The following is a 27,625-nucleotide window of genomic DNA, read 5'->3' on the forward strand; positions in this document are numbered from 1 at the left end:
ACACAACTGGACACACTGAGAAATCTGTTAAATCACAATGGGTCGATACATCTGTTTGGCCACTGTAATAACATACTAACACCACCATCAATACACAAAACATTCTAATAAGTGATACACCACACATATGAACAGTGAAAAAAGAAACATCCGCATTGTGGAAAAAGCAAAATGATCTCCAAAACAAACTCATTCTTTGAAAGAATATTTTTATATTTTTCCAACTGCATATCCTTGTAAATGGCATGTAAATAACCTTAGATGGGCAATCAACCTTTTCAGTATTAGCCTACCACAATGACTACTAGCGGAAAGCAAAATATTTGGCAGTGGGCTGAGGATTCATGCACAACAACTTCTGTTTTAATTTTTATCTTTACATGTTGTTACACTGAGTATTGTGATTCTAATGTGAAACTGACAGAGTGTAAAACAAACTAGTGTTTCAGCAACATATTTATGGCTGCAGGTTATTTCTAACGTAATATGACACAAAATAAGGTTTCCTTACGGGTTCCCTCAGAGCAGATCTCCCAAGGAGAATGGTCCATAATTGCCGACTACTCCTGAAGCAGAAACAAATATTTCCAAAGTCACATTACAAACAGTAAGTATACAAGAGAATGTGCAATGTCTGTCATAAACCTTACAAGACTGGCACAAGCATCTAGCTACTTCTGTCCGGCCATTCATTGTTTTCATTGCGCTGTCTGGCAACTTACCTCTCATTAGCTAGCTACGTAAGGTTCAATAACAAAAGAGGGGGAACTACATTTCAGATAACTATTGTAAATTATACTCTGTATCGCTACATTACTATGTGCCAGACAATTGGCAAGAATGTCACATTTGGCCTGCGAGCTATGTTATTTGAAAACTTGCGGGAGCTAGCAAATTAGCAATGCTATTCAAATGTGGTCAGCAACACGTTCCCTCCAACACTGGGGATGTAAATGATGTTTTGAATTATTTACATGTCATTCTTGAACTGTACCATCATGTCCAGAAAGCATAACGTCTTGGGCTTAATAAAACGCAAACTCACACTACATGAACTGAATGGAAAGTCTGACAAAACAATATTTAGTTTTCAAAGATTTACCTGACACATATCTCCGAGTCCGCCATCTTTCATCCTCACATGCGACCAATCAGCAAAGCCAGGACCAGTGTCACGTGACCTCTTCAAATTTAAAATAGATATGGTAGATTGCTGCAGGATAATTTTAGTAAATGTGTGCCATTTGAAGTACTGCGTGTGTTTCTGATTTCACATAAAATATACATTTGATAATGTATTTAACTATTGATATTGTGCGTGTAGAATACCACGTGATACAGCTGTCAAATATGGCTACCTCCGTGCAGTCGTGACTTCGCCAGCTGATTGAGAGAAATACTAGTTAGCCTGAATGGAAAGGAGATTACGGAATTCTGTTGAAAACTCAAGTAACCGATTAGTGTATTTGGTAAGTGTGCCTTTTTCTTTTTAATTCATTGTATACCATTTAACGAGTTTTGTCATTTCTGCGTGCAGATCTCGCACCGTGACAATATAGCCAACCAGCTGTCCCTCTTGGCTTCGGCAGAAATGACAATCCATTATTCGGGGAAAATGAATTAAGATTACAGGTCCAATGTGATAACATTACCGCTCATTAGAATACCAATCAAACATGCTCTGCTGTTGTTTATTGATTCATACGTTAACCATACCTATGGTCATAATATTTCTGTCCTAGTTCTTCGAAGGCTTCAACTGAATGAATGAATAAATGAAAGCATCGACGAGCACGGTTTTGTGAATAGGCTAGGAGGCTGTGCATTGTTTACGCTACACATTGGTGTACATCGTCTGCCTCCTCTTCCCGAAACTATTACGTCTATGAAAGTGTACCAGCGTTTGAATGCTTCCACCTTCATAAATATTTAGGATATTTTTTCCGTTTCCGCTCGACTTTCATTATTATTATATTCCGTTAAAGGCATGCTGCAGGCCTGCGACATTATCATTTAAGGATATTTTTCAATGGTGACGACTGCCAGCCCGTCTTGCACGTCCTATCATGTTGTGTGTTAAACGAAGTTCTGAATCCCACTTTGACTGGTTTACAACATTTAGAGACAACTAATATGTTAATATGTTATGACCCCTAATAAAGTCAAACTGAGCAAGCACCCTGGGTGTTGGCCGTCACTGTGTCAAGGTTCAGTCTGGTTAGAGGTCGGGTAGCAGTTATGCAGATTTCGCAAGTATGTGTTGCATTGCCAAAGTGTCCTCGTGCCTCCACGAAGATGCGGAGCATGCAGAGAACAACAGTATGGAGTTCTTTTTCAGAAAAAAAGTATTTAGGCTTTACAGTCCTTTTTCTATTTGTGATTATGTGAAGATAGTCTCACAGTACTCTGCTGTTCAGTATTGTGATGCTCTCTTTTCTCTTCTACAGATGTGACTTTGGAGGGTCATGGGGTGGACCTGTGTGTGAATTCGACGATTTCACACCCCTCTTTCTCCGAGCTGGTGTTTAACTCCTGCTCCTTTCTGAGTCTCTCTCTCTCTCTCTCTCTCTCTCTGTCTCTCTTTCTCTCTCTAGCCTTCTAGTTCTCTTTCTCCATTTCTTTTTCCAGTCCATTCTTTCTTTCTCTCTCTCTCTCCCCTGCCTCCTAAGCCATGGAGACGAATCCGGTGCTGGTGGAGTCGGGCGTGGTGTTCGCTATGGTGCTCTGCGTGCACTCTGCCCTGTGGACCCCGTTGTCATGGTGCTGCGTGGTCCTGGCGATCCAAGCCTTCTACGTGCAGCACAAATGGGAGCGGCTCCTGCGGACGGGCTCAGCCGTCTTCCAGTTCCGGCCGGGGGCCAGCAGTGGCGTCCTGCCCGCCAGCATGGTCATCCCCCTGCTGGGCCTGGTACTGAGGGGGCGCTGCATTGAGGCGGGCAATGTGCACATGGAGCGCTTCAGCCTGGTGTTGACGGTGACGGGCATGATGCTGGCGATGTTTATGTCACTGATCGCGCTGGGCGTGACGCGGCCTGTACCCACCAACACGTGCGTGATCGCCGGCGTGGCGAGCAGCGCCATCCTGTATTGCACCAAGCACACGCTGACCGTGTCGGAGGTGATCGAGGTGCTGGAGGTGCTGCTGATCTTCGTCTACCTGAGCCTGATCCTACTCTACCTGCTGCCGCGCTGCTTCACGCCGGGGGAAGCCCTGCTGGTCATCGCCGCCATCAGCCTCATCATCAACCAGCTCATCAAGCGCTCACTGAGCAACGCCAACGAGGCCCGCGGGGAGCCGCTGCAGTACTACCTGCCGGTGGTGGTGATTGGCTGCCTGATGCTGGGCGTGATCTTTGCGCTGCTCTTCCTGTTTCTGGAGGCGGGCTCGTGGGCGGGCTCGCTGTTCTTTCACATCCTGGTGGCGGTGATGGGCCTGGGACTGATCCTGCCCTGGTTGTCAGTGCTCACCAACACGCACCCCATAGCCTGGGTCATCTACTTCCTCACGGTGGACAATCGGCGGCTGTGGTTGCTGGGCTACTGGGCAGTGCTGGCGCTGATTGCGGTCGCCGTGGTAATGCATCAGAACCGGCGCCAGCGGCACTCGTCGGACAGCAAAAAGGAGCACGCGTCCACGGCGGTGCGAAAGGCCTTTCACGTTGTCATCGTGATGACTTACGTCCCTGGGCTGGTGCTGGACCGGCCGCTGCTCCACCTGGCCTCGGCCGGCTGCCTGGGGGTCTTCCTCTTCCTGGAGTTTGTGCGCTTCTTCCGGATCCTTCCGCTGGGGCCGCACCTACGGCGGCTGCTCACAAGCTTTCTGGATGAGCGGGACAGCGGGCCCCTGGTGCTCACGCACATCTACCTGCTGGTGGGGGTGTCCCTGCCCCTGTGGCTGACCCCGGGGCCCTGCGTACCCCAGGGCGGCCTGCCCGGAGCTGGGGGTCTGCTCCCTTATGCCGGGGTGCTGTCGGTGGGGGTGGGTGACGCCGTAGCCTCCGTGTTCGGGAGCTCGATGGGGGAGTTCCGCTGGCCTGGCACGAAGAAGACTATGGAGGGCACGGCCACCTCGGTCTTTGCCCAGGTCATCGCCGTGGCGATCTTCCTGCTGGCAGACAGCAGCCTAAACCTGAACACCACCTACTCATGGGTGGTGGGCTCCATCTCCATGGTAGCCATGCTGGAGGCGTACACGTCACAGATCGACAACCTGCTGCTGCCGCTGTACCTGCACATACTGCTGCTGCTATGAGCGCGTACACCCAAACCACACACAACACACCACACACACACACACACACACACACACAACACACACACATCCATAATCATACCACTGTAAAGCCATTCTTCATTCTGCTCACCACAGACTCCCTTTCTCATCTTTACACTCACAGACATTCAGACAATCTGAACAGTCAAGGACAGTCATTAACACACACACACACACATAGAGAACCCCTGTTGGGGTGTTTCAAGGGCTGTGCTGCCAAGCGAGAGCAAGACAGCAGCTGGGCAGACAAGAAGGGGATGACAAATCAACTTTAATGACCTTTTATTTTAATTTATTATAGTATCCATTATTCATCTTTGGCAGCAGGAGACTGCTGAAGGAACAGTTTGCACACATGTTCACTGATGGTTAACCTGACGACCAGAGACCTGCTGGCAGACACCAATGACAAGAGGGATATGGTTATGAGGGATAAAAGGAGTCTTTATGAGGGATAAAATTAATCTCCATAATCCCTTACTTTCACTCCCATCGCTCGACACAAGTATATACATACAGCAACTTAGGTGACCTCCCATCTTTATTTCGAACGCCAGCCCAGCGTTTACATCGGCCTGATGAAGAACACCGTCTACTACTTGCTCGTTTGTTTCTGTCTGTTCCTATTTTTCTTTCAGATGAAAATACTTGATCTAATCCTCTAATGATTTCTCAATACTCGACCTGCCTTTTTCTATTATCAGTTTCAAAGGACGTACCAACATGTTTGCCTTAAAGCCTGTTTCATATCAATGTCATGGGCAGAACTCATTTCAGCACAGTAGCCTCCAAACGCACCAGCGGTTGGCAGCTTACTAGTGTGAGTGATTTCAGCCTCGTGTAAATACTGCTGTAGATAACCTGCATGTTGCATAGACATTAGGTGGTAGTAGTTGTGAAGTTGATAGAACATAAACCAATCTGAGTCCTCTGCATATCGGTGTTGGTTCCGTGTTTGTTGTTTTTTTAGGTTGTTGATGTGGGGGGGGGGGTGATGGTTTGGGTGGGAGAAAGGCGGATCCCTAACCAGCATGTCTCAAGTCCCTAAGTATTGAAAAGCACAGAAGTAGGGGGAATTTTCTCGGCAGCGCCAGGCCTCCTGTTGACCTCAGTGGCGAAACTAAACGATGTCCCTGTTCAGCTTCGGTTCTCTGACCACGAAACCAACTCACATCCGTGTCAGAGTTACCAATGGAATTGTACGAAAACCGATCATGCCTATGCCCTATAGTCAGTTGGTTTGTGTCTTTGTGCCAGGCGAACCACATCAGTGTGCTGTGCATTCTGGGATATTTCACTGTAAAAACAAAGTGTTTTTGTATTATTAATATTATTATTATTATCATTATTTAAGGGATGATAATTCCTAATAACTGCAGTGTGTTTTAAAAGTATTTTGTGTTGATACAAATAGATTTTTCTGTCACTAATCACCTACTCCTTTTATCTTTTACTCACAAACCTCCCCATATTTGACCACAAGGAATGACTTGTAGATTGTATTATGAGGTTGGTGGAAACTTGAGCTTAGCGTATTCTATCTGAATGAATAGATACGGCTTGGCGCCATCTCTATGCCTACAGTCTTTGAATGCTCCATCTCCCTTACACTCACATGCACTCAACACGGTCATAGCTGGGTGGGATAAAAATAAGTAGGGGCTTGAGGCATATTTTTTTGGAAGAGGACTGTTGCTATTAACAACTGTAACCGGGCGACTCGGCTCTCAGCCTCCACCACTTCAGAAGGTGGATTTCAGCCTATTTTTCAACATTTCATTTTTGACACCCGCTATGTCCACTTTCTGCCAATCACCACCCATTTCCACAGTGACAAGCCAGGCATGCTGATGTGTCCCTTCTACAGAGAGAAATGGACAGTATTGTGGGATGTGAATACTATCAGCATGCACTACTTTGCTGTACTCCAATGTAATACTACTGAGCTCTGTCTTATGTCAGGGGAAGTAGGCATGCTGAATAAAGAAAAAATGTATTTCTAACATGTGGTCTTTTTTGCACACATTACACAAACAACCAAGCACAGCACATGCTGTTCTCTCATTTCAACACACACACACACACACAGTCATATCACCCTTCCAAAACACCTTATATATTTGGCTGCACCCACAAACAAATTTAGCCACAAAATGCTCTCTGAGTTTAAATCCATAATTAGAGTAAAACACCCAAACCTGGGCTTTCATCCAGTAAGGCATGAAGGCCACTGACTATAGGAATTGTTCCTTTCAAGGTCACAGTCACACACACACACACCTTGTATTTATTGTCTCTTAGTGTGTTAGTTAGTCTTAGTTAGCTTGGATAAGTCCACACATTTGGCCAATGGTGATGAAAGACTTCCCAGCTCAATTCAGTTTCTTTTTTTAGTTTTCAGCTGAAAACTGGTCATGTGCAAGCCTGGAGTAGAGCTAGTGGAGAGGTGGTGACCATCTTCAGTCTGTATGCTACCCCTTAACACCAAGGTCCAAGCCCTAGCCTCTCTTGTCAAAACGTTACAAATGTTAATATGTCATATAAGAACAAGAACACAGTTTCTCAAACAAAGCATCTTTTATTCACACATTATAATCCACAGAGGATTACTATTGAGTATAACTGTTCGATGGCTCTCTGTGAGGCAGCCTGCTGTTGTCTGTGTGTCATTTTGTTAGTGGTAAGGTGATGTGAGGTTGGAAAAGCGAGTGCACTGAGGTTGTGTGCTGTAACAGTTACGTCATTAGGGAATCATTAAGCGTAGAGTGAGGGGAACGGCAGCTCCTCTGTCGGCTGTAACCTGAGAACAGAAGGAGGAAAATTTTAAGTCACAACAGGTAACTGTTTTGATAAGGACGAAATGCTTATTTATTTATTTACCTATAAACAACTTACACAGGAGGATCTATTAGTGTGCCGTTTCCATGGCTACCTGTTTCGGTGAGTGCTGTGCTCTTACCAGTTCTCGGGGCTCCAGAGGGTGTCATGAGAATCCATGATGTGGAAAGTGTAGACATGACGCGAGTCAGAGGAGCAGTTCTGAGCACTGCGGTGCACCACCTCCCCATGAATCACAACTAAGCCACCTACACACACACACACACACACACACACACACACACACACACACACACACACACACACACACACACACACACGTACGCACACACACACACACACACACACACACACACACACACACACACACACACACACACACACACGTACGCACACACACACACACACACACACACGTACGCACGAACGCACACACACACACACACACACACACACACACACGCACGCACACACACACACACACACACACGCACACACACCAGATCATGAAGATCCTCTATATGCACATGCATATGTCTTTTTGGACACAAGATGCATAACAGTGAAGACTTGCATTGCCATGGGCACAGAGACAATACAGGAGCACATAAAGACAACTAAACACACACACACACACACACACACGCAAACTTTATATACACATTCAACACACACACACACACTTTATATACACATTCAACACACACAAACACACACATACAGACACACTTTATATACACATTCACACACACACACACACACACACACACATACACACACACACACTTTATATACACTTTCAAACCTTTCTTGATGGGTGCAGGAACAAACAGCTTGTCCTCATACTCCTGCTCGCGCCCCACAAAATCAGTCAGAGGAAACGTGCCTTTTGGAGTCCGTACCATCCTCCGGCTGATGCCAGCTAACACACACACACACACACACACACACACACACACACACACACATTCAAACCTTCACTTTTGGAGTCCGTACCATCCTCTGGCTAATGCCATCTAACACACATAGACTCAGTCATGTTCACTTCTGCAGAGCCTCAGACTGCATTCCCCAATACTAATCGCATAACATATGAAGATCAATAATATAGGAATCATTAATACAGTCTTATGAACACACTGATATCAAATATTGATGAAAGGACGGAAGCGCTTAAATGATCCAGATGACCATGGTCTGTGATTCGAAGAACTAATTGTGATTGTACTTGTACATGTCTAATTTGTAAAAGGCCCAACTGGTGGTATCTAGATGTGTGTCTGTGTATGTGTGCTTACTCGAATGTGATCCCGGGATAAACCACAGGCAGCCATTCTCAAGTGTAGCGTCCTCCAGAGCAATCCACAGACCCATGACCCGGCCCAGTGGCTCAGTGTACAGGAACGTGGCATCCTGGTGTGGCGTCACTATGGCAACACAAACCCAACGTTTCTATGTCAATTCAGGTATTCACATAGTAGGTTTTCGGCAGGGAACGTATCTCTGCTGAACTTGTTCGATACTGTGTGTGTGTGTGTGTGTGTGTGTGTGTGTGTGTGTGTGTGTGTGTGTGTGTGTGTGTGTGTTTGTGTGTATGTCTGGGCGAAACAGAGAGAGAGTGTGTGTGTGTGAGTGTCTACGTGTGTGTTTGCAAGACATTCCTCTCACTCACCCTCTCCTCCAATGCCTGGTTGCTGAAACAAGCACAGATAGAGGATCAACATATGCAGTACAACACCTGCACACAGTACATTACACCACACATGGACTTTACCTTGAATATGTACATGCTCTGCAGGATGACGGGACTCGCCAGCCCTAACTTCTTTGCCAAACCCTGGAGGCGAATGCAGAAAACAGATCCATGTCTGACATCATGTAGAACACAATAAGTGCACTTACAGAAGGGGGTCTATTCCTGAAGGCACAGCTATCTCTAATGGACACAGCTCATGCTGTGCACCAATAGATCAAGCTTCCTGGTCTGCATTATTATTATTAGAGCCACTTCTCTGTTGTATGTGGTTCATGGCAACCCTAGCACTTCATTATACATTGTGTCATGTTCAGTGGGCGATAGTGGTTCAGGAGGTAGAGGAGTCGTTCAGCAATCGGAAGGTTGCTAGTTCGATCCAGAGTCCTCCTCAGTGTCGAAGTGTCCTTGAGCAAGACACTGAACTCCCAACCGCTCCCGATGTGCAGGCTGGCACCTTAGATAGTAGCCTCCGCCATCGGGTGTGTGAATGGGTAGATGTCTGAGGCATTCATCTGTAAAGCGCTTTGAGTGCTATATGAGTAGAAAAGCGCTATATAAATGCAGTCAATTTACCTTGTTCTCATTATAGCTTGTGCTAATGAGCTGTGCTAAGCAATCCAGTGACACAGTGCAGTAAAGGTGAGTGCACAGAGGACAACTATAGAAATGGACGCTACGACGTTTATCAATCCATTTTCACTGTAAGACAAACAACTCATCACCGGACATTTCCAGATTGTGTAAGTTGTGTAAGCAAGGGTCTGTACCTGAACTTTGTCTGAATAGGTGATGCTTTTGTACAGCGGCTCATAAGCATGCAGGGCTGGAGGAGACAAAACACTCTCAAAAACACAAACCACACACACACACGGGCAAAACACTCTCAAAAACACAAACCACACACACTGGCACAATAATGTCGCAGATGTAGCCTTAACTGTGTGATGTAATGAATGAATGAATGAATGAATGAATGAATGAATGAATGAATGAACAGTGTCAATGAAGGGCAGTGTATATCTGGTGTGCCATCAGGATGATAAAGCAAGTGATTCAGTGTATTTTTCAAAGCTTTCAAAGAATAAATGCAAACGATGAGAGTGAGTTCAGATTCAAATGGTTGCTCACCATGGCCAACCTTGTTGATGGAACGTTCTTTTGGGACGATAAATTCACCTAGATCCACAACACATCACAACCTTTAATTTTCTGTCATTTAAGATAAATTGATAAACACTCTCTAAATCCCATAAGGGCTATTATTATTATGGTTATACAACTCACATGGTATTAGACATTGAGGCAATCATGCATCTTCACAGAGAGAGCAGGTTTTTATTGAAGACTGCTTTATTATTCACTGCTACAGGCTACAGTCAAGACTACTACCGTTTAGACCATCTTAGCTGGGGAAAATATCTATCATGATTAGCTGCCAATGTGTAATACCAGTGCAATACTATATCAAATGTGTACAAACCTTTGTCATCAAACACTCCTTTCTCGAAGAAGAAGCGGATTTTATCTCCACTTGTGATGAAATAGTCAGCACTTCCCTACACATACACAAACACACACACACACACACACACACACACACACACACACGTGTGGGTCAAACAGGGTAATTTAAACACAGGATCTCTCACAGCTGTAACCTCATTACACCTCAGGTGCCCAAAGAATGACCCCCATTCTTTCCACAAATGGATGCAGCACTTCCACTGATTAGTCACCCGCCGCTAATATGTCCCATATGCTCTCCCCTTAGCTTGTCTGTTACTGAAAAACTAGTAACTTTTGATGTGTTAATAGAGTATGGAAAGGTTATGGATACGTAGGTAGCTATGGTTTAGGGTATGTAATGTGTAGGGGAAAGGCTAGGGATACATAGGTAGCTATGGTTTAGGGTATGTAATGTGTAGGGGAAAGGCTAGGGATACATAGGTAGCTATGGTTTAGGGTATGTAATGTGTAGGGGAAAGGTTATGGATACATAGGTAGCTATGGTTTAGGGTATGTAATGTGTAGGGGAAAGGCTAGGGATACATAGGTAGCTATGGTTTAGGTGTGTAAGGTATGTAATGTATAGGGGAAAGGGTTATGGGCAGTCACACAGTACTGGGAGGCAACACACAATACCTCACTGGGACACACCAGTACATAGTATTTGGGTAGATGTACAGTCTCCTACACAAGGAGACACAAGTACTACACATGTAAAGCACTGAAGAATAGTGCGGTGCTATCTGTAGGTGCTATCTGTTAGGGCAAGATAACACGTTGCACAGATCTAACTACATCTTACCTGCATCTGAAGAGAGTGTGAACATAGGAGTAGCGTGAGAGGTGAAACATTAACAAACACAGATATCCTCCTATGAGTGATCATGTAAATAAGTCAGCCTACACTCCCATTCTTACACACACACACACACACACACACACACACACACACACACACACACACACACACACACACACACACACACACACACACACACATATTCGCACGCAAGTGAGCAAATGCTGCATAGGATACCTGGGATTTGAGCTGCTCCTCCTGATTGGTGGAGAACTGTATACGGCAGTGTGGTGGAACGTCCATGTCTTCCACGATATCCTTCATTCTCACCCGCAGAGCATCACACTCCGCCTCCGTCAGGAAGCCCTCCAGGACCAGGTAGCCATCATCCTGGTACTATCATACCAATGCCACAGAACCACTATCACGTCAGTTCATTTCATCAGGAAGTACTCATAAAACATAATCGTGAATGGCACTTAGCCATCACCTGGCCTGTTCTTCTCCAAAAGAAGAGAGAGGAGGTGACAGGATAGACGGAATACACTTGGAACAGAGGTGACAGATGGAACACCGTCATTTTGAGGATGTGTACCTCTCCGGCCTGAAGCCATCAGCCCACATCGTTTGGCATGGTTACGCTTTTGGTCACCACTTCCCTTTCACGTTCCACCTCCCTTTTACTACCTCGGCAACAACCAGTGTGACAGAATTATATGACAGAAACTGCAAGTTTGACTCTAAATTGACTCTATGGAGCAGATAGCCGTCCACAGGCTGGTCCGAGCAAGGGACTACTGGCCCGACGTGTACGCGGTTCCGGACCATGCGAGTGGAAGAAGGGGGTATCCCCAAAGCTGGTAAGCCAGTCTGTGCTTGGCAATGGATAGACTTTCAGATATAGCTTATTGGGTTCAGCTGGTGGGGCGGAGGAGGACAGTGGTCCCCATCGCGACTGGCTGACCCCCTTTCTGACCCCTGATTCGCCCTGGGCGCAAAAAGGACTGTAGAACCAAGTGTGAATCGCCCACCTTAATTACTTTTCTACTGGGCGTTATGTGGCCTGTAGTGAGCATGCTAATTGTACAGCACTTTGGTCAACGTGAGTTGTTTTTAAATGTGCTTTATAAATATTTGACTTTGACTTTGCTGTGTGCTTGTGTGTGTGACGTAGTAGTGAAAGATTTATTAATTCTAAGCTTTGTGTTCTGACCTCAAATGTGTCGTGGTTCCCCCTTAGTTAATTCTAGCCTGTGTTTTCTGTTAATTCAATTCAATTTTAGTTATATAGCGCCAAAACAATAAAATTGTAGGTGATCAGAGTGTTTGAGTTGTGCCCTGGTGTTTTTTTCCTAATGTGTTGGTGTCTAGCCCTAGCCCTCTGTCATGTGCCCGTGTATAAATGCCCATGTCAGTCTTCCATTCTGTATCAGTGATTGTGTGCTTGTGCCTGCCTGCAATAAACTGGAAAGAAGCCAAAAATAAACTAACTGCGTGATCCCCACAATATGATTGATCATCACTTTTAGTAGATAAGCAAAAGAAACATCATATGAAAAATCACGTTTTCGGTTACTAGTGATTGTGTGGTAATGCACCAACTGTATTCAGTCTACCTAACATCTGGAGTCAGCAATCCACCCAAACCATAACTAGTGCAATAACTGGCTTTATGGCACTTTACACTTGGAGGGAAAGCTGCTATACCCGGTGGTATTGGCAAAAGAGCTTTCATGTGATCTAATCAAGGCATGTGTGAAAAAAGTGATCAAATAAAATGATCCTCTTTTCGATCAAAAACCAAAGCTCATTTGCATATCGCACTCTCTTCTTTCTGCAGGAACACCTACTATTATTAGCCTACTCATACTACTGATATTTAGGATAGGATAGTTGGAGAGTTGATGTAGTCTACATGGATATGATCGTTTTTTTGCCATTCTTTAGGGTATTACGTAATCCGTCTCACGCCCGGTCAAGCGAGCAAGTCAGAGTCAAGCAACCGCTCGTGCAACAAGTCCTATTTGCATATCTCGTGGAACAAGTCCTATTTGCATAAGAATGAGATATTCTGGACCTAATATTGCTAAATTTCTTGGGTACAGCCCAATGTACCAAGTGATCTACTGCCATTAGGTATGATACGTTTACAGGTGATAAAACCAGACGTGACGAAAGATCCACGAACTGCGTCTATGCATCAATCCAACAACTTAGACGAAAACGAGTTAATGACAAATGTTTTGTGAGAAACTGGCAAACTTAAGGAAAATACTTGCCTTTTTCACGTCCGAGTCTGTTAAGACATCCATACCGACTTCTTTCACTGGAGAGCGCACCGTCCGCCCCAAATCCGGGTATCTCCCTTAACTGGACCAATCCAGAGCAGCGTGTGATCCAACACTTGTTAAATTCGATTAAAATGTAACCTCAGAGGCAATAGGGGGATTTTGTACTTTAACCTTTAGTCGCTGCACATAAGTGGAAATCACGATTTTTTTTCACCCAGCAAAAGCTTGTCGTTGAAGTGCTTGACAGGTCGCACTTTCAAGCTGGTGCTGCAGACAAGGGATTTACAGGTAATGCTTCTTAGTCCATGTTTACTGAAACCGCGCCGTCTAGTGGCAATGTAACCTTACTACATTGTAGTTCAGGTTGACCCGTGCGTTCAGTAATAAATGGCCATAGTAGAGAATAACCTAACCTATGAAAGTAAATTTAGAATTGTTTGTAATGTTTGGAACAAGAAACAGACCATAGAAATAACGGCCAATTGTCTCTCATATACATACACACTTCCTACCAAGCACCTATACTCTTGCTCATACACATACAAACAGGGGCGGAGATCCCATTTCATTGTAGGGGGGGACAATACATGGTCAAATTTCAGAGTGTAATTCCGGGGGGGGGGACATGAAAAAATTGCTTTCACGAGAGCTAGCATAAACTGCTAAATACCGAATTCTCTTATCACATTTACAAACAGAAATTCGAAGTCATTTTAGAATTATCTAAACAGCATTAAATGTACTAACACGAAATATCTATTCACAGACAAATAATGTCCAAAGTTCAAGAGAACTTGATGCTCAAAATAAGTTATAAAACAGCTCAACAGGGAATCGAACAAGCAACCTTTTGATTACAATACGACTTCTCTACCTCCTACGCCACTGTCACTCCATATTACAATACCAGCATAGTTGATGGACCGGAGAAAAAGATGACATTAATTTAACTTCAGATAATTTAACAAATCTGGAGAGGCACTGAGATGTAGACCTACGTTTATTAACTAGCATGAACCTGCCCTGACAGGACAGTGTCCTAGACTGTCTAGCTAGCTATCTTAACTGTGTTAATTACCGGCATGCGTGTGTTATCGGCAAACGTTCACGTTGTCATGCCAATCCATTAATAAGCTTATGTATACTTGTGCATATCGATTGGAACTTCGTAAATGGAGTTTAGAAAAAAAACTTCTTCTTTACATGTTCTTACTGCGTTCGAGAATGAGGTAAATCTCTTTACATATCGTGTATCATAGGGGCAGAGACAGGGGACAGAGGAGGAAACAGTCTGACAATCTGACCGTGTAGGCTACTGGGCTGATTAACTGAAACACGGAGCTGCCGGTAGCCCTGCCCATTGGAAACAGCATGTGAACCAAACCACTTTGAGGAATAGGGGGAACATGATTTTTCCACACTTAAAAAACACATTTTTTTTACCTCTATAATTAGCACCGCTTGTGTCGTCGTATTTTTATTTAAAAAAAATAAAATAAAAAAAAAAATATATTTTTTTTTTTTTTTAGTTTTCAATGATTGTTGGGGGGGACAACTTTATGGTAGGGGGGGACACGTCCCCCCCGTCCCCCCCGGGATCTCCGCCTATGCATACAAACACACACTCAGTCAGGCAAGTAACTGAACACTGACAGCATTTGGCTAAGGATCTGCCATCACTGGCTGAATAAATCCTGATCCTATGTAAAATGAAACACACATAGATTTACATAAAGAAGAAAGATAAAAATACAGCTAAACGGTACACACACTCAAACACACACTCCTCTCTCTCTGAAGGCATTGAATAGACAGACAGACAGACAGACAGACAGACAGACAGACAGACAGACAGACAGACACAAAAATAGAGAGCCAGACAGAGTGTATTAAACGAGTGTTTCATTGGCTTACTGAGCAGTGTGTGCGTGTGTGTATATGTGTGTGTTTGACATTCTGTCTCTGTGGCTGGGCATGACAACATCTCTGCCAATTCTCTTTAGTTAAAACATTAAAATAATTACAATATAAGAAACCATATAAACGGCTAATACAAAAAAAACTACAACAAAAAAAGTGTTATGTCTGACATGAATGTTAAAACATACATTTGCATATTTTGAAAACAAAAAAACAACATAAAATTAGAAAGATATAAGTTTTTTGTGTTTTTTTAAAAGCAGCCATATTCCAGCATATGACATTAAGGCCATTAGTACAGGAGTCATGAGCTGGCTGGCCTGTCTCCAATTCCCTTTAGCAGTAGGACCGTTCATTCTCTATACTTGCAGAAGTGAAGTACTCCTCCACTCCAAAGACAGATTAAGTCCACGTACATAGGCACGCTAGTGTGTGTGTGTGTGTGTATGTATAAGTAGCAGATTTTATGGTTTATCAACACAGTGTTGACTGAAGGTGTGTGATGTCATAAGTTACTGTTGTAGAGCTGTTAAGTGTCTTTGTTTCATTCAATGCTTTAACTTTCCCCAAAGCCGAACATGTCTTCACCCGAGCTCTCAAAAGCACACATGTGCTCACCCCCACATACTCATCCTGTTGTGTGAGAGTTTGTAAGGGTCTAGCATTCCTGCACTGCCACCTTGAGGCACGGAGGTGTGATTACACACACACACACATACACATACACATTCGAGTATGTGTCCTAACACACATTGCTCAATACATTACATTGGAGTTACATTTCGTATACAAAAGGTGCCTCTTTCTCGATTAGTCACTCACTCATCTGTCCATCCCTGTATATGCACCCATTTCTTTCAATTTTACCTTTAACCATCAGCTTGTTGCCCACTCCCCATATATTAAAAAAATCTTTAGAAACAAAGAAACAAACAAAGAAAACATACTTAAAAAAAAAGAATCCAAAACAAAACATAAAAACAGACAGTGGACCGTGGTCAAATCCACCCATCGCTCCAAGAGTCTCTTTCTCCCCTTGTTACTCCCCCCCTCGACCCCGTTTCCTCCCTCGCTCCCCCGCCTCCTCACGCCTGCTCCTTGTCGGCGCGCCACAGCTGCTCCTTGACCTCAGGTGGCAGTGTGTTGAAGAGGTCCTCCTCCACCACCAGGCCCGAGCGCTTGAGCAGGCGGCACTCGGACAGCTCGACGGGCAGGCCCTCCAGCCGGTTGCCCCGCAGCTCCAGCTGCGTCAGGCTGGTCAGCTCGCCGAAGCGCGACGGCAGCGTGGTCAGGCAGTTGTTGCCCAGGTTGAGCGTGCGCAGCTTGCGGCACTGGAACAGCTCCGGCGGCAGAACCTCAATCTGAGGAGGGAGGGAGGGAGGGAGGGAAAGAAAGAATGAATAGAAAAAAAGAAAGAATAAATAGAAAAAGAAAAAATAAGAAAGAAAGGAAAAAAAGAAAGAATAAATAGAAATAAAGAAAAAATAAGAAAGAAAGGAAGAAAGAAATTAAAGAGGGGAGTGATAGTGTGAGTATGGAGAAATGAAAGAAGGAGAGACGGAACACGAGTAAGTGTGGTGCACACGGAGCATAGCATGACTAAAAACATCACCTGTACATTTCACTGACTAAACACATATTTTCTTCTTCAAACACTCACATACATGTTTACGAGCTCTACCCTTGTAAAGTGTGTGTGTGTGAGGGTGTATGGCTATGGAATTAGGAATGACTGCAGTGCATTCTATAGGTAAAACACACTAAAGCCAATTAACACTGATCATCTTATGCCAGCTTTTCTTAATGCTGTGTGTGTGTTTGTGTGTGAGCTTTGTTTGTAGTTAAGTGTTAGACGAGGAAGAGAGCACATTGTTCTCTAGGGAAACAATAATTGTGACTCCTTGAAGCACATTATTAACTTACACACACACACACACACACACAAATAGACTTGCTTCTGCTGAGATCATGTCCATCTGGACTCCCCACACACAAATTACACAACTCATTTAGGTCTAACGCGCTAATGGAGCAACAATGAGTGTGTTTAGCACACACACACACACACACACCACACAAACAAAGGCATAGTTGGGAAGTCTCATAAACCTGAGCCTATATTTAGACCCATACCACCTACCGAGACTAGAAATAAAACAAATAAACAAAAAAGCATGTGCACTCCAATAAATTCTATAAGAAACACACACATTCTTGCAAAAACAAAAACAACCCAAATTAAACACATGTGCACCATTAGACCCCCCCCCCCCCCCCGCCCCCCCCCACACACACACAAAACATTCTATTCATATGACTTTACGGTATATAATCTAATTTCCCGGGCCAAATCTGATGTGTTTTTTATGAGACCTCATCCATGGGCAGGCCATTCAAAGAAGTTTCATGAGTGATTTTTTTTCAAAATATGCCCTACTTGCCATACACACAAACAAGCACAAACCCACAAACAACTGCTAACACACAATCAATCACCACACACGCTCACCCTGTTGGCGGTGACGGCCAGGTGCTGTAGGTTCTGCAGGAAGCCGATGTCCGGGTGGATGCTGGTCAGGTTGTTGTGGCTGAGGTCCAGGTAGCGCAGCTTGCGACAGAAGAACAGCTGGCTGGGGATCTTCTCAATCTTGTTGCGGTTCAGGTAGAGGCGCTCCAGGTTGGTGAGCGTGCCAATCTGGATAGGTATGTAGGCGATCTGGTTGTACCACAGCTTAAGGCAGGTGAGCCGGTGCAGGTGCTGGAAGCTGATGATCTCTTCGATGGTCTTTAGGTTGTTGTCCTTCAGGTCGATCTCCTGCAGGTTGTGGAGGCTGGAGGGAGAACACAGAAGGAAAGGGGAGTCAGATTTACTATAACTTTGCTTATTGCTAGAACTCTCTCAACAATGTCCTTCAGGAATCAGGGAATGACAAAGAAACAAAAGGAAACATAGATGTCAATGAGGGTAAGACAGAGCCCATGTTATTTATGTAAATGAGGGTAAGACAGAGCCCATGTTATTTATGTAAATGAGGGTAAGACAGAGCCCATATTATTTATGTAAATGAGGGTAAGACAGAGCCCATGTTATTACTGTAAATGGAGGTCAGACAGAGCCCATGTTATTTATGTCAATGGAGGTCAGACAGAGCCCATGTTATTTCTGTCAATGGAGGTAAGACAGAGCCCATGTTATTTATGTCAATGGAGGTAAGACAGAGCCCATGTTATTTATGTCAATGGAGGTAAGACAGAGCCCATGTTATTTATGTCAATGGAGGTAAGAGAGCCTATGTTATTTATGTCAATGGAGGTAAGACAGAGCCCATGTTATTTATGTCAATGGAGGTAAGACAGAGCCCATGTTATTTATGTCAATGGAGGTAAGAGAGCCTATGTTATTTATGTCAATGGAGGGCAACATAAAGAGGGAACATGACTGCAGTGATTGGCCGGCCATACCACAGTGCCAAGTCAAAGCCCACTAATAACAAAAAACAATGAACTCATTTCCACGTAAATGACACTGTACTCAAGGACATTGTGAGTGTAATCTTAACGTAACATGTCTCTAGATACACGTGTGAGTAAGTATGTGTAATATGCAAGGGTGATGGTTTACACAGATCAAATATACACCAGCAAGCCATGCTCAGACATAGATTTCTCTGGTCAGAATAAATGTGCGACTGTGTGTGTCACTCTTGATCAGTATTTGAACTGACAGTAGCAGAGAAAAAAAAAAAAAATCAATCAATCAATCAATAGACACCCTTTGGCAATGAGACAGATTTGAGTATGTTGGAGACTGTATGCGTGCGTGCGTGCGTGCGTGTGCGTGTGCGTGTGTGTGTGTAAAAGTGTTCAAACGTGTGGCTAGTACAATTTTCTGACCTCTGTCAAGTCAAAAAGACAGATTTGTTGTGCAGACAATACAATAGAATCATACAGGGGAAGAGCAGAAAAGGATTGTGGCTACGCTTCTTTATTTCACATCTGTTTGTTCCAACAGGGTACTCTCTCTCGCTGGGATTGGATTCATATTTTACGTGATAGAAGCAGCTTTGCTGGGGTCTCACTACACATAACCTGGCAGTCTTTTATGCCTCCCTTGTTCCTGTCCACAAAACAGATAAGACTGTATCCAACTGGATCCCATTTATTGTGCTTGCGACTCACTTGAAGTTGGAGGGAAGAGAAGGACTTCTTATCAGCCCTTGCTTACGCACACACACAGAAGGTGCACTTTTAAGCACATACACAAAGAGAGAGGCGTCAGCACGCAAGAATCAAAGTTACACAGAAAAGCCAGGTTTCAGTACACAAAGACATATAATTAATACGAAGGCATTAATAAAAACACACACATCCTTGATTACAGTCAGAGTTTCACATTTCTCTATCAATGATTGCCGAGGTGCTGAACGGCCGCCTGACTCACCTGAAGATGGAGTGCGGGATGCGCTCCAGGTCGCAGCGCACCAGCTCCAGCTCCGTCAGGTTGACCATCTTCTTCAGGCTGTTGAGCACCATCAGCTTGGTGCCCTCGTTGTTGACGGAGAGCCTCTGGAGGTGCACGCCCACGTCCGTGACCACCTGGGGCAGCTTGGTGAGGTTGCTCTTCAGCCTCAGCACCTTCAGCCTCTTCAGCTCGCGCAGGCCGTCGATGACGATGTAGCGGTTGTTCTCGGCGCTCAGGTTCCCTGTCAGGTGGAGCTCGCTCAGGTTCTTCAGGCTGTAGATCCACAGCGGGATCTCCTTGATGTCGGTGAACTTGATGTGGAGCGACTTGAGGTTCTCGCGCAGGAAGGCCAGCGCCGGCGCCTCGATCTTGGCCGGCGTGTGGTAGAGCCAGAGCTCCTTCAGGTTGGCCAGCTGGGCGATGGTGGGCGGGATGGTGATGTCCGGGATGAGCTCCAGCTTGAGCACCTCCAGCTCCAGCAGGTCGAACACCGTGTCCGGGATGCCGCTGAGCATGAAGAGGTGCAGCTCCAGCTTGTCCAGGGAGTTTTTGGTGGCGCGCTGGCGGAGCTTCTCCGGCGTCCACTCCAGGTTGAGGTTGAGCTGCCGGAGCTTGTTCTCGCTGACCTCGGAGAGGAACACGGCGAAGCGCTTGGAGTAGAGCGGGTCGTACTGGTCGATCATGTGCAGCATGAAGGCGAAGTCGTTCTTGACGTCGGGGATGTCCGAGTAGCTGCTCTCCTCGCGGATGGACTCGAAGGAGTAGCGCTTGAGCGAGTGCCGAAGCATCCAGCACAGCGTGTAGACGCAGATGAGCCCATAGACCAGCACTAGGCTGATGTAGAAGCAAGCCAGGATCTTGAAGAGAGTGGCGAGCGGGTGGGCGCAGAGGTAGAGCCGGTAGCCGGTGAGACGCTCCAGGTCCACGGAGCACCACACGCTGAACTCGATGTGGCGCACGTAGTAGGCCGTGTAGCAGATGATGAGCGCGAACTTGACCACCTTGATGAGCGTCTGCCGGATGTAGAGGCGGTAGACGATGTCACCTTCCTCCACGTGCACCCGGAACTTCTTCACCTTCTCAAAGAGCGCCTTGGCCTGTTCGCCCTCTTTCTTGTCCAGCACGCCCGTCTCCGAGCGCTCCACGATGCCCTGCTCCAGCCGCGACTTGGTCCGCTGCAGCATGGGCACGCTGGCCTCCACGTCCTCCGAGACGTTGGACATCCTCTTGTGGTCCCGAGCCCCGTTGGCCTTGATGGACTGCTGCTGCTGCGGCTTGGAGTCGCTCTCCTCCACCACCGTCTCGGACAGCGCCCTGGTGGTCCACGGCGAGTCGAAGCACTTGAGCAAGATGGAGACGAAGTGCTCCAGCTTCGAGCTGGTGCGCGGGAACTTGAACCAGAAGTTGCTGCAGGCCAGGAAGATGAGCGTGTGCAGCAGCACCAGGTAGGGGAAGTACTTGGCGAACCAGTGCAGCTTGTTCTCGTAGCACACCGCGTCCACGTAGTTGTACTGGTGGCGGTCCAGGTCGTACTGGATTCCCTTGGGCTCGGGGGGGCCCGGGAGGCTGGGGTCGGCGCTGACGTTCAGGTGCCCGCAGGTCATGTTCACCACCCACTTGCAGGGCAGGCAGATCATCTTGTCCTGCGTGACCTGGAGCGTGCCCCCGAACACGGCGATCATCAGCATGACGATGGAGATGTAGTCCGTGAAGACGTCCCACCACGGCTTCAAGATGCGGTACGCCGGCTGGGTGTCGGCAAAGTACCGCAGCTCGGTGATGGGGATCATGATGGCTTACCTGAAGACGAAGAGAGAGGAGAGGAGGTAATTAGACATACAAAGAAGAATGGTAATAGAAATCAAGAAAGTGTGTGTGAGTGTGTGAGTGTGTGTGCGTGTGTCTGTGAGAAAGAGAGGAAAGGGAAAAATGATGGATGGAAAGGAAGAGACAGATGTTGACAGTATAAAGGAGGCCAAGAAAGCAAGTTTCAAGATACAGAGAAACAGGGAAGGGAAGAATGGCTGGTTAGTTTGTCAGCACAAGTTCTCAGACAATCACTGAAGCACGTGCGCGCACACACACACACACACACACAAACACACACAACCACAAAGAACCACTGATAAAATGCTAGACAGAGGGATTTCTGTGACAATATGGACAGAATGAAAACCGCAGACAAATGGCTACTTCACTGTGGCTGAGTGTACACACATGTGCGTGTGGTTTGTGTAAAAACCCTTTGTCTGCGTTTGTAACTTTGTGCAAGTGTGTGGGTGTGTGTGTAGTGGGAGATAGTTGTGCCTCAGCTGAACTTCATAAAGTCTCATTTAAAGCAGCTAGTCCCCCTCCCTGCTCTCAAGGTTGCCAGATTGGCAGAGTGATAGCTTTGGGTTGCCAGATTGGCACATGGAGGGGCTATTAGGTCTCCCATCTGTTCTTGATCCGTTCTGTTATAGATGTAGGCCTAGCATCAATTGTGTCTCTGTGTGTGTGTGTGTGTGTGTGTGTGTGTGTGTGTATGTGTGTGTGTCTCTTAATACTGGGCTTAGGCATCAGAACCTAAATGGAGGATGTCTATATATCAGAACAAAGGTTCAGACACACACACACACACACACACACACACACACACTCACCTCCCTGATGGATCAGTATAACTAAATATAGATTTTCCCAGAGCAGCGGGACAGAGGAAACAGAATACTGGTTCCTAATTACACATACTGTGAGGCAATATATATATATATAAAAAATAACTCAACCTTGCAACTCTTGGAGAGTCAGAGAGAGAGAGAGAAAAAGAGGGATAGAAGGAGGGAGGGAGACGGTTAGACAGAGGGAGGTAGGAAGAGTGAGGGAAAACGGCATCGGAAAAAGGCATCTCCCTGTCTCCTATTGTTCCTTTGTAGCTGTGGAGGACCCTTATATAACAGGTCATGGATGTGTGTGTGTGTGTGTGGGGGGGGGGGGGGGGGTCAGACGGGACAGGAAGGACTGACTCAGACAGGGTGACGACGCTGAAGAGTTGAATCCCAGAGTGAATCCATAGTAACTTATGTGTGTCCCTGACCTGAGGACTGCAGCGCTTTGTACGAAAACTCTGCAAACTAAACACACACACACACTCTGTAATAAAAAGTGTGTGTCTTTCTGTGTGTGTATTATTCACTGTGTTCTCAGTACATAGTGGAAATGGAGGGTGACACAGAGAGGAGAGAGACGATGCATTCCTGAGAGAATTATTCTTACAAACCATTTAGTCAGTTATGTGCCATTTTTAAGGGTCAGGAGTTTGGGCTTAGAGGGTGTGTGTGTATGTGTGTGAGAGTGAGAGAGAATATGTTTACTTTGGTTCTTATCTCACTATTCTCGTTCCATCTGTCCCATTTCTCACACACACACACACACACTCACACACACACACACACAGGACCCCCCCCCCCCCCCCCCCTCCAGTACACACACACACAGACACACCTTCTAAAGAAGAATATGTATCCAAACCAGGACAGTTTCCTTTCCAAGGCCGCAGAATAAACAGGAGGACCAGAATGTGTGTGAGCGTGTGTGTGTGTTTTTGTCTGTGAGTGTGTGTGTGTGTGTGTGTGTGCTCTGATCAGCTCACTGTTGTGAGACATTTCCTCTTTATATCAGGGAGTGGTCAGAGGAGACAGGATTTATAAACACACACACACATTTGTTTTAGTCTCCATCTTTCTCCCTCTCGCACACTCCGTCTGTTTTTGTCTTATGTGGGACAGAGGAGACATTTTAGCCAGTAGGCTAACACTAAGCAGTTAACACCCAAGTGCTGACATTTCTCATTCTCACACACACACACACACACACACACACACACACACACACGTTTTCCCTCACTCGGTCAGTAGCTGCTCTGTCTGTTAGTAGCTATATACGTATGTATGTACGCCAACAAGAGCGTGTGTGTGTCTACTTTTTGCCATGTGTGAGGTCTAAAAGAGGAAGAGAAAGCACTAATTTTCTGGGTAGACAAATTAGAAACTTACAAGAACGTACAAGAACAGGGGAAAAGACAGGGAGGGGGAAGGAGGGAAGGGAAAGGACAGAGAGAGAGAGAGAGAGAGAAAGAGAGGAGTGTAGTAAACAGAGTGTACATGTCAGGAGAGAGGGAGAACTCTCTCATTACATGAAGGAAAAGGTCAAAAGGAGGGGGAGAAAAAAGCCAGAGAGAGGGAGAGGGAGAAAGAAAACAGATACTGTATGTAGGCCAGAACTCTGAACCGCTCTGTGAACCCTCGATGAAAAAGAAAAAAACAAGTCCCAGAGTGAGCCTATAGAAGAAACACTGTGTGGCCCGGTGGGTCAAAGCTCCAAAGAGACTGTAGCTTGGACATTAAGTACTTCAACATAATAAATAATCTTTACCATGTGACTGCCAAATGGTGATCCGCTGAAGTAATCCCACCCCCTAATTGGCAGTGCAGGGCCATTATGGCAACTCTATTTGACAGGGTAGTTTGGGAGTAATGGCACTATCTGGAAGATTAGTGTGGCGGTATGAGCAGTACTTCAATCGGCAGTTCGAGCATTCTTTGTATGTGTAGTTAGCCACCAAATTCCCTGTGTGGAAATGGGAAGACTGGCCAGGCAGCAGGGTAATTATCTGGCGGAGGGGCTGGGCAACATGGTCACTGTTTAGCACTGTAGTAACTCATTGGCTAAGTGTAGCTAATTCCAGTAAGATCAGACGCTTTCTGCTTGAGAAAAAGATTGTGACTAGCTCTTTTCAGCACCTCATATTTCATCTTGTGTCGGTGGCAGCATGTGTGTGTGTGTGTGTGTGTGTGTGTGTGTGGTGGGGGGCGGGGGGCATTTGCACTACCCTGCCCTTCCTTTCCCAGCAATTGCACTCAAAGCAAAGAGTGTGTGGTTTGTCTGTGGTGGCCTGATGAAGGGGTTATCATTATAGAAATGCAGAGAAAAGACTATTCTCACTAAAGAGCATGGTGAACGGTTTTAGCATTTGTTCAAATCTTGCCGTGGTCTCTGAGAGTTAAAGGCCTCAGGATGTGGCAAAGCAGGGAAAGCAAGAACTCTCTGCACCTGTTGGAAGAGAGAGAAAGAGAGACTACTCAACATCTTTCTGCTCAGGCATAACTCACACACCCTCTCTCTTTCTTTCCCTCTCCCTCTGTTTCTCTCTCTCTCTCTGTGTTTTCAGTATCAAGGGTATCCAATCCTGCTGTGAGTAATCTGCAAAGCAGCAGAGTTTTATTTGCAACCCTAATGAAAACACCCTCTGCTCATCAAGCCATTGAGGACCATACAGCCAGGTGGGTTTCATTACGCCTGTGCCTACAGTTTGGAGAGGACTAGATTAGCAACGGCAGCACTGTGGAAATCTGTTTGAACTCTGCATCAACCATTTGTCCACTCCTAACTTGTTATTAAATGTTCTGAACAGTGTGAAACAAGACTTTGTACAGCCCAGTACATGCACAAGCACACATACACAGACACACAAACAAATTCCGCCATCTTTCGTTCCTTCATACTCCCCTATCACTCAGTGTCTCTCCTCTCATTCCCAAAAACATATCTTTCTTGTCCAGGTACACCTCCCTTGCTTCCCCTCCATCTCTCTTTCCTTTACTCCCCCCCCCCCCCCCCCCCCTCTCACACTCACAAACACATACACACACAAAGAGGCCATTGTTGGTCAGTTCTTTGTACAGGCAGAGTCCTGAATAACATGGTTGAGGCCAGTCAGCAGTGGCCACTCCTTCAAGGACTCACCCACTGACTCTGCCTTCTATTCCCTCACACAGACACACACTCTTCACACACAACCTCTCCATGTCATTCCTCGTGTTCAGAGGAGTGAAAAATCCAACTCACTCTTTCACTTTCTCTTTCCTGGTTAAAGGGTTCCCCCTCTCCTTGTTGTAATAGCACACTATAACCCCCCCCCCCCCCCCAATGATGAATCATTCGGTCCTCTCTGTCGTGCAGGGGCTCCCAGACGGCCTTCCTGACTCACCCATTTCTCTCGCTCTCTAAACTAACATCACCTCATCTCACTTCTCCTCTCCTCCCCCCCCATCTACTGTCCCGTTCCCGTCCCTATAATTCCACCTCCCACATCGCTCCTTGACTCATCTACTTGGCCTTTTTGAGTTACATTAATTATGATTCTGCCCTACTGAGCAGGCTCCTTCCCTGGCAGCTGTGAATGCTGCTGTTCCCTCTAGAGCCTGCTGCAGAGGGTGATGCCAGGAGATGCAGGGGGGGGAGAGATGGAGGGCACAATAGGACAAGTCAGGTTTCTGCAAACTCAACAACACCAGCTCTCATTTGACACCCGAAACTCAATGGCCAACATAGGTGGGACAACCTGCGGAGTGAGGACATATGAACCAGGTAGCCCATATGAGAGCAATCGCGGGTGCTCTCACAACTTCATAGCTCTGAATTACTGGGAGTGAACATGTTTTGTGTTAAATGAATTAAACCTGCCATTAGTGTGGACTCTGCTTATTCTGGTGGTGTTACAATCTTAATTTATCTGAAATGACATTGATTGTTTGCAGTTCACTACACACCGTGCCTCTGTCCTTGCCAGGATCAGATGAAACTCAACAGGTCAGTACAGCCTCACCCTACCCATTCCCTCCCCTTAAGGTTCACCTGCCTTATTTTCAAATCAAGAAATCTCAGTAAGCTATAGAAACAACACTCGCAGACTAAAGACCGTGTTGTATCCTTCACTCTCTGCCTCGACCTCACTCACGCACATTGCAGCCTGGCATAGCTATGTTTGTGCAACACCCATAGTCTACATCTGAGAAGACCTTAACCCGGTTCTCTCTTTCCTGAGGCAGTGTTTTTTTTCCTTTGGATAAAAAGACACAGACACCCCATCATCGAAAGTGGCGAAGGGAGTGGGTGACAACAGGATGTTTAGATTTGGGCTGTACCCAGATACAGAGAATGCCCCCCGGTAGAGATGTACCGAGATAAGAAGACATCAGCTTTTCGTCGTTAGCGCCTAAATAAATCTGCCCTCCCCAGTACGTGAAGTTTCAATTCCCTTAATAGTGTCAATCTCACACCCTCAACAATAACCTAGCCTACGACATGAGAGGCGCAGCCACCTCCGGGCTGTCTCAGCTGTAATGAAATACATGAAGAGGCTTATTTGTCCCCAAGGAGAGCTTATAACACCGGTCGCAGCGGAGCCGGTCAGGCTAAAGAGCGGCGACCCGAGAGTTGGGTGGGTGACTTGGCTGATTCTCACGCAAGCGTGAATTCAGTCACTGCCCCATCACCGATGGTATTCTCTTTTGTTGAACACCAGCACCACCCCGGTTTTTGTACCACTTCAGGCAGTGAATTGCGACAGGCCGACGAAGCGACACTTTACACACCACACCACACAAACACACACACAAACAAACAACGGGGTGACAGAATGAAGTCGTACTCACCGGGTGTGTTACTTTGAGTCTGTCTTCTTTCAGCCACACATAACTGATACATTTCTTTCCCTTCTCACTGCGGGAAGCGACCTCTCTTTACTCCGAAAAACTCTGGAGGAACGCATCTAGCCACACCCAGGAAATTACGTCAGGACGGCAGAGAGCATAGCAGCGAGCCACTGCGGCTTTCCAGGCTCTTCGCTGATCCGGCAGAATCCGGCTCTCAATACAAAACAGTGGCAGGGCTGGCGATTCAGACTATCCTTGTGCATTTAAGGTCGCTTGACGTTGGTGCAGGTGGCCCAGTGGCACCA

At 46.0% G+C, this 27,625-nt stretch overlaps 4 protein-coding genes across 7 annotated transcripts in view; 1 reads left to right on the plus strand and 3 right to left on the minus strand.

The window, feature by feature from the left end:
- The window catches only part of nup188 (nucleoporin 188), a 20,796-nt gene extending 19,621 nt beyond the window's left edge, over positions 1 to 1,175 (minus strand). For 2 of the 3 annotated variants that reach the window (XM_031577407.2, XM_042709359.1), the window contains exons 1-2: positions 1,103 to 1,175; positions 512 to 566 (exon numbers count right to left, since the gene is read on the minus strand). In XM_031577407.2, coding sequence (XP_031433267.1) covers positions 512 to 566; positions 1,103 to 1,128 — 81 coding nt within the window. In that variant the 5' untranslated portion in view covers positions 1,129 to 1,175. Of the gene's footprint in view, positions 1 to 511; positions 567 to 974; positions 1,079 to 1,102 lie in introns of those variants that run through there. The other variant, XM_042709360.1, reaches the window with a different exon arrangement.
- Positions 1,176 to 1,326: 151 nt separating this feature from the next.
- dolk (dolichol kinase) lies at positions 1,327 to 6,276 on the plus strand. Its single transcript, XM_012830131.2, has 2 exons — positions 1,327 to 1,469; positions 2,448 to 6,276. Exon 2 carries the CDS (start codon positions 2,672 to 2,674, stop codon positions 4,250 to 4,252), a length of 1,581 nt encoding a protein of 526 aa, XP_012685585.1. The 5' UTR covers positions 1,327 to 1,469; positions 2,448 to 2,671; the 3' UTR covers positions 4,253 to 6,276.
- Positions 6,277 to 6,831: 555 nt separating this feature from the next.
- On the minus strand, positions 6,832 to 13,717 carry phyhd1 (phytanoyl-CoA dioxygenase domain containing 1). Of its 2 annotated transcripts, XM_031577405.2 has the most exons (12): positions 13,452 to 13,717; positions 11,410 to 11,568; positions 11,176 to 11,181; positions 10,348 to 10,423; positions 9,996 to 10,043; positions 9,635 to 9,690; positions 8,886 to 8,948; positions 8,784 to 8,805; positions 8,410 to 8,538; positions 7,917 to 8,033; positions 7,233 to 7,359; positions 6,832 to 7,073 (listed from the first exon to the last, which is right to left on the minus strand). In XM_031577405.2, exons 1-12 carry the CDS (start codon positions 13,482 to 13,484, stop codon positions 7,028 to 7,030), a joined length of 882 nt encoding a protein of 293 aa, XP_031433265.1. In that variant the 5' UTR covers positions 13,485 to 13,717; the 3' UTR covers positions 6,832 to 7,027. The 2 variants fall into 2 exon arrangements, with proteins under 2 accessions (XP_031433265.1, XP_031433266.1); XM_031577406.2 differs by lacking the exon at positions 11,176 to 11,181 and having other exon boundaries at positions 13,452 to 13,716.
- Positions 13,718 to 15,348: 1,631 nt separating this feature from the next.
- On the minus strand, positions 15,349 to 27,480 carry lrrc8aa (leucine rich repeat containing 8 VRAC subunit Aa). The gene is made up of 4 exons (XM_012830166.3): positions 27,321 to 27,480; positions 19,825 to 21,645; positions 17,893 to 18,214; positions 15,349 to 16,744 (listed from the first exon to the last, which is right to left on the minus strand). Exons 2-4 carry the CDS (start codon positions 21,633 to 21,635, stop codon positions 16,469 to 16,471), a joined length of 2,409 nt encoding a protein of 802 aa, XP_012685620.1. The 5' UTR covers positions 21,636 to 21,645; positions 27,321 to 27,480; the 3' UTR covers positions 15,349 to 16,468.
- Between the last annotated feature and the right edge of the window lie 145 nt (positions 27,481 to 27,625).

Source organism: Clupea harengus, chromosome 12 (assembly GCF_900700415.2).
Source record: "Clupea harengus chromosome 12, Ch_v2.0.2, whole genome shotgun sequence".
Lineage (NCBI taxonomy): Eukaryota > Metazoa > Chordata > Actinopteri > Clupeiformes > Clupeidae > Clupea > Clupea harengus.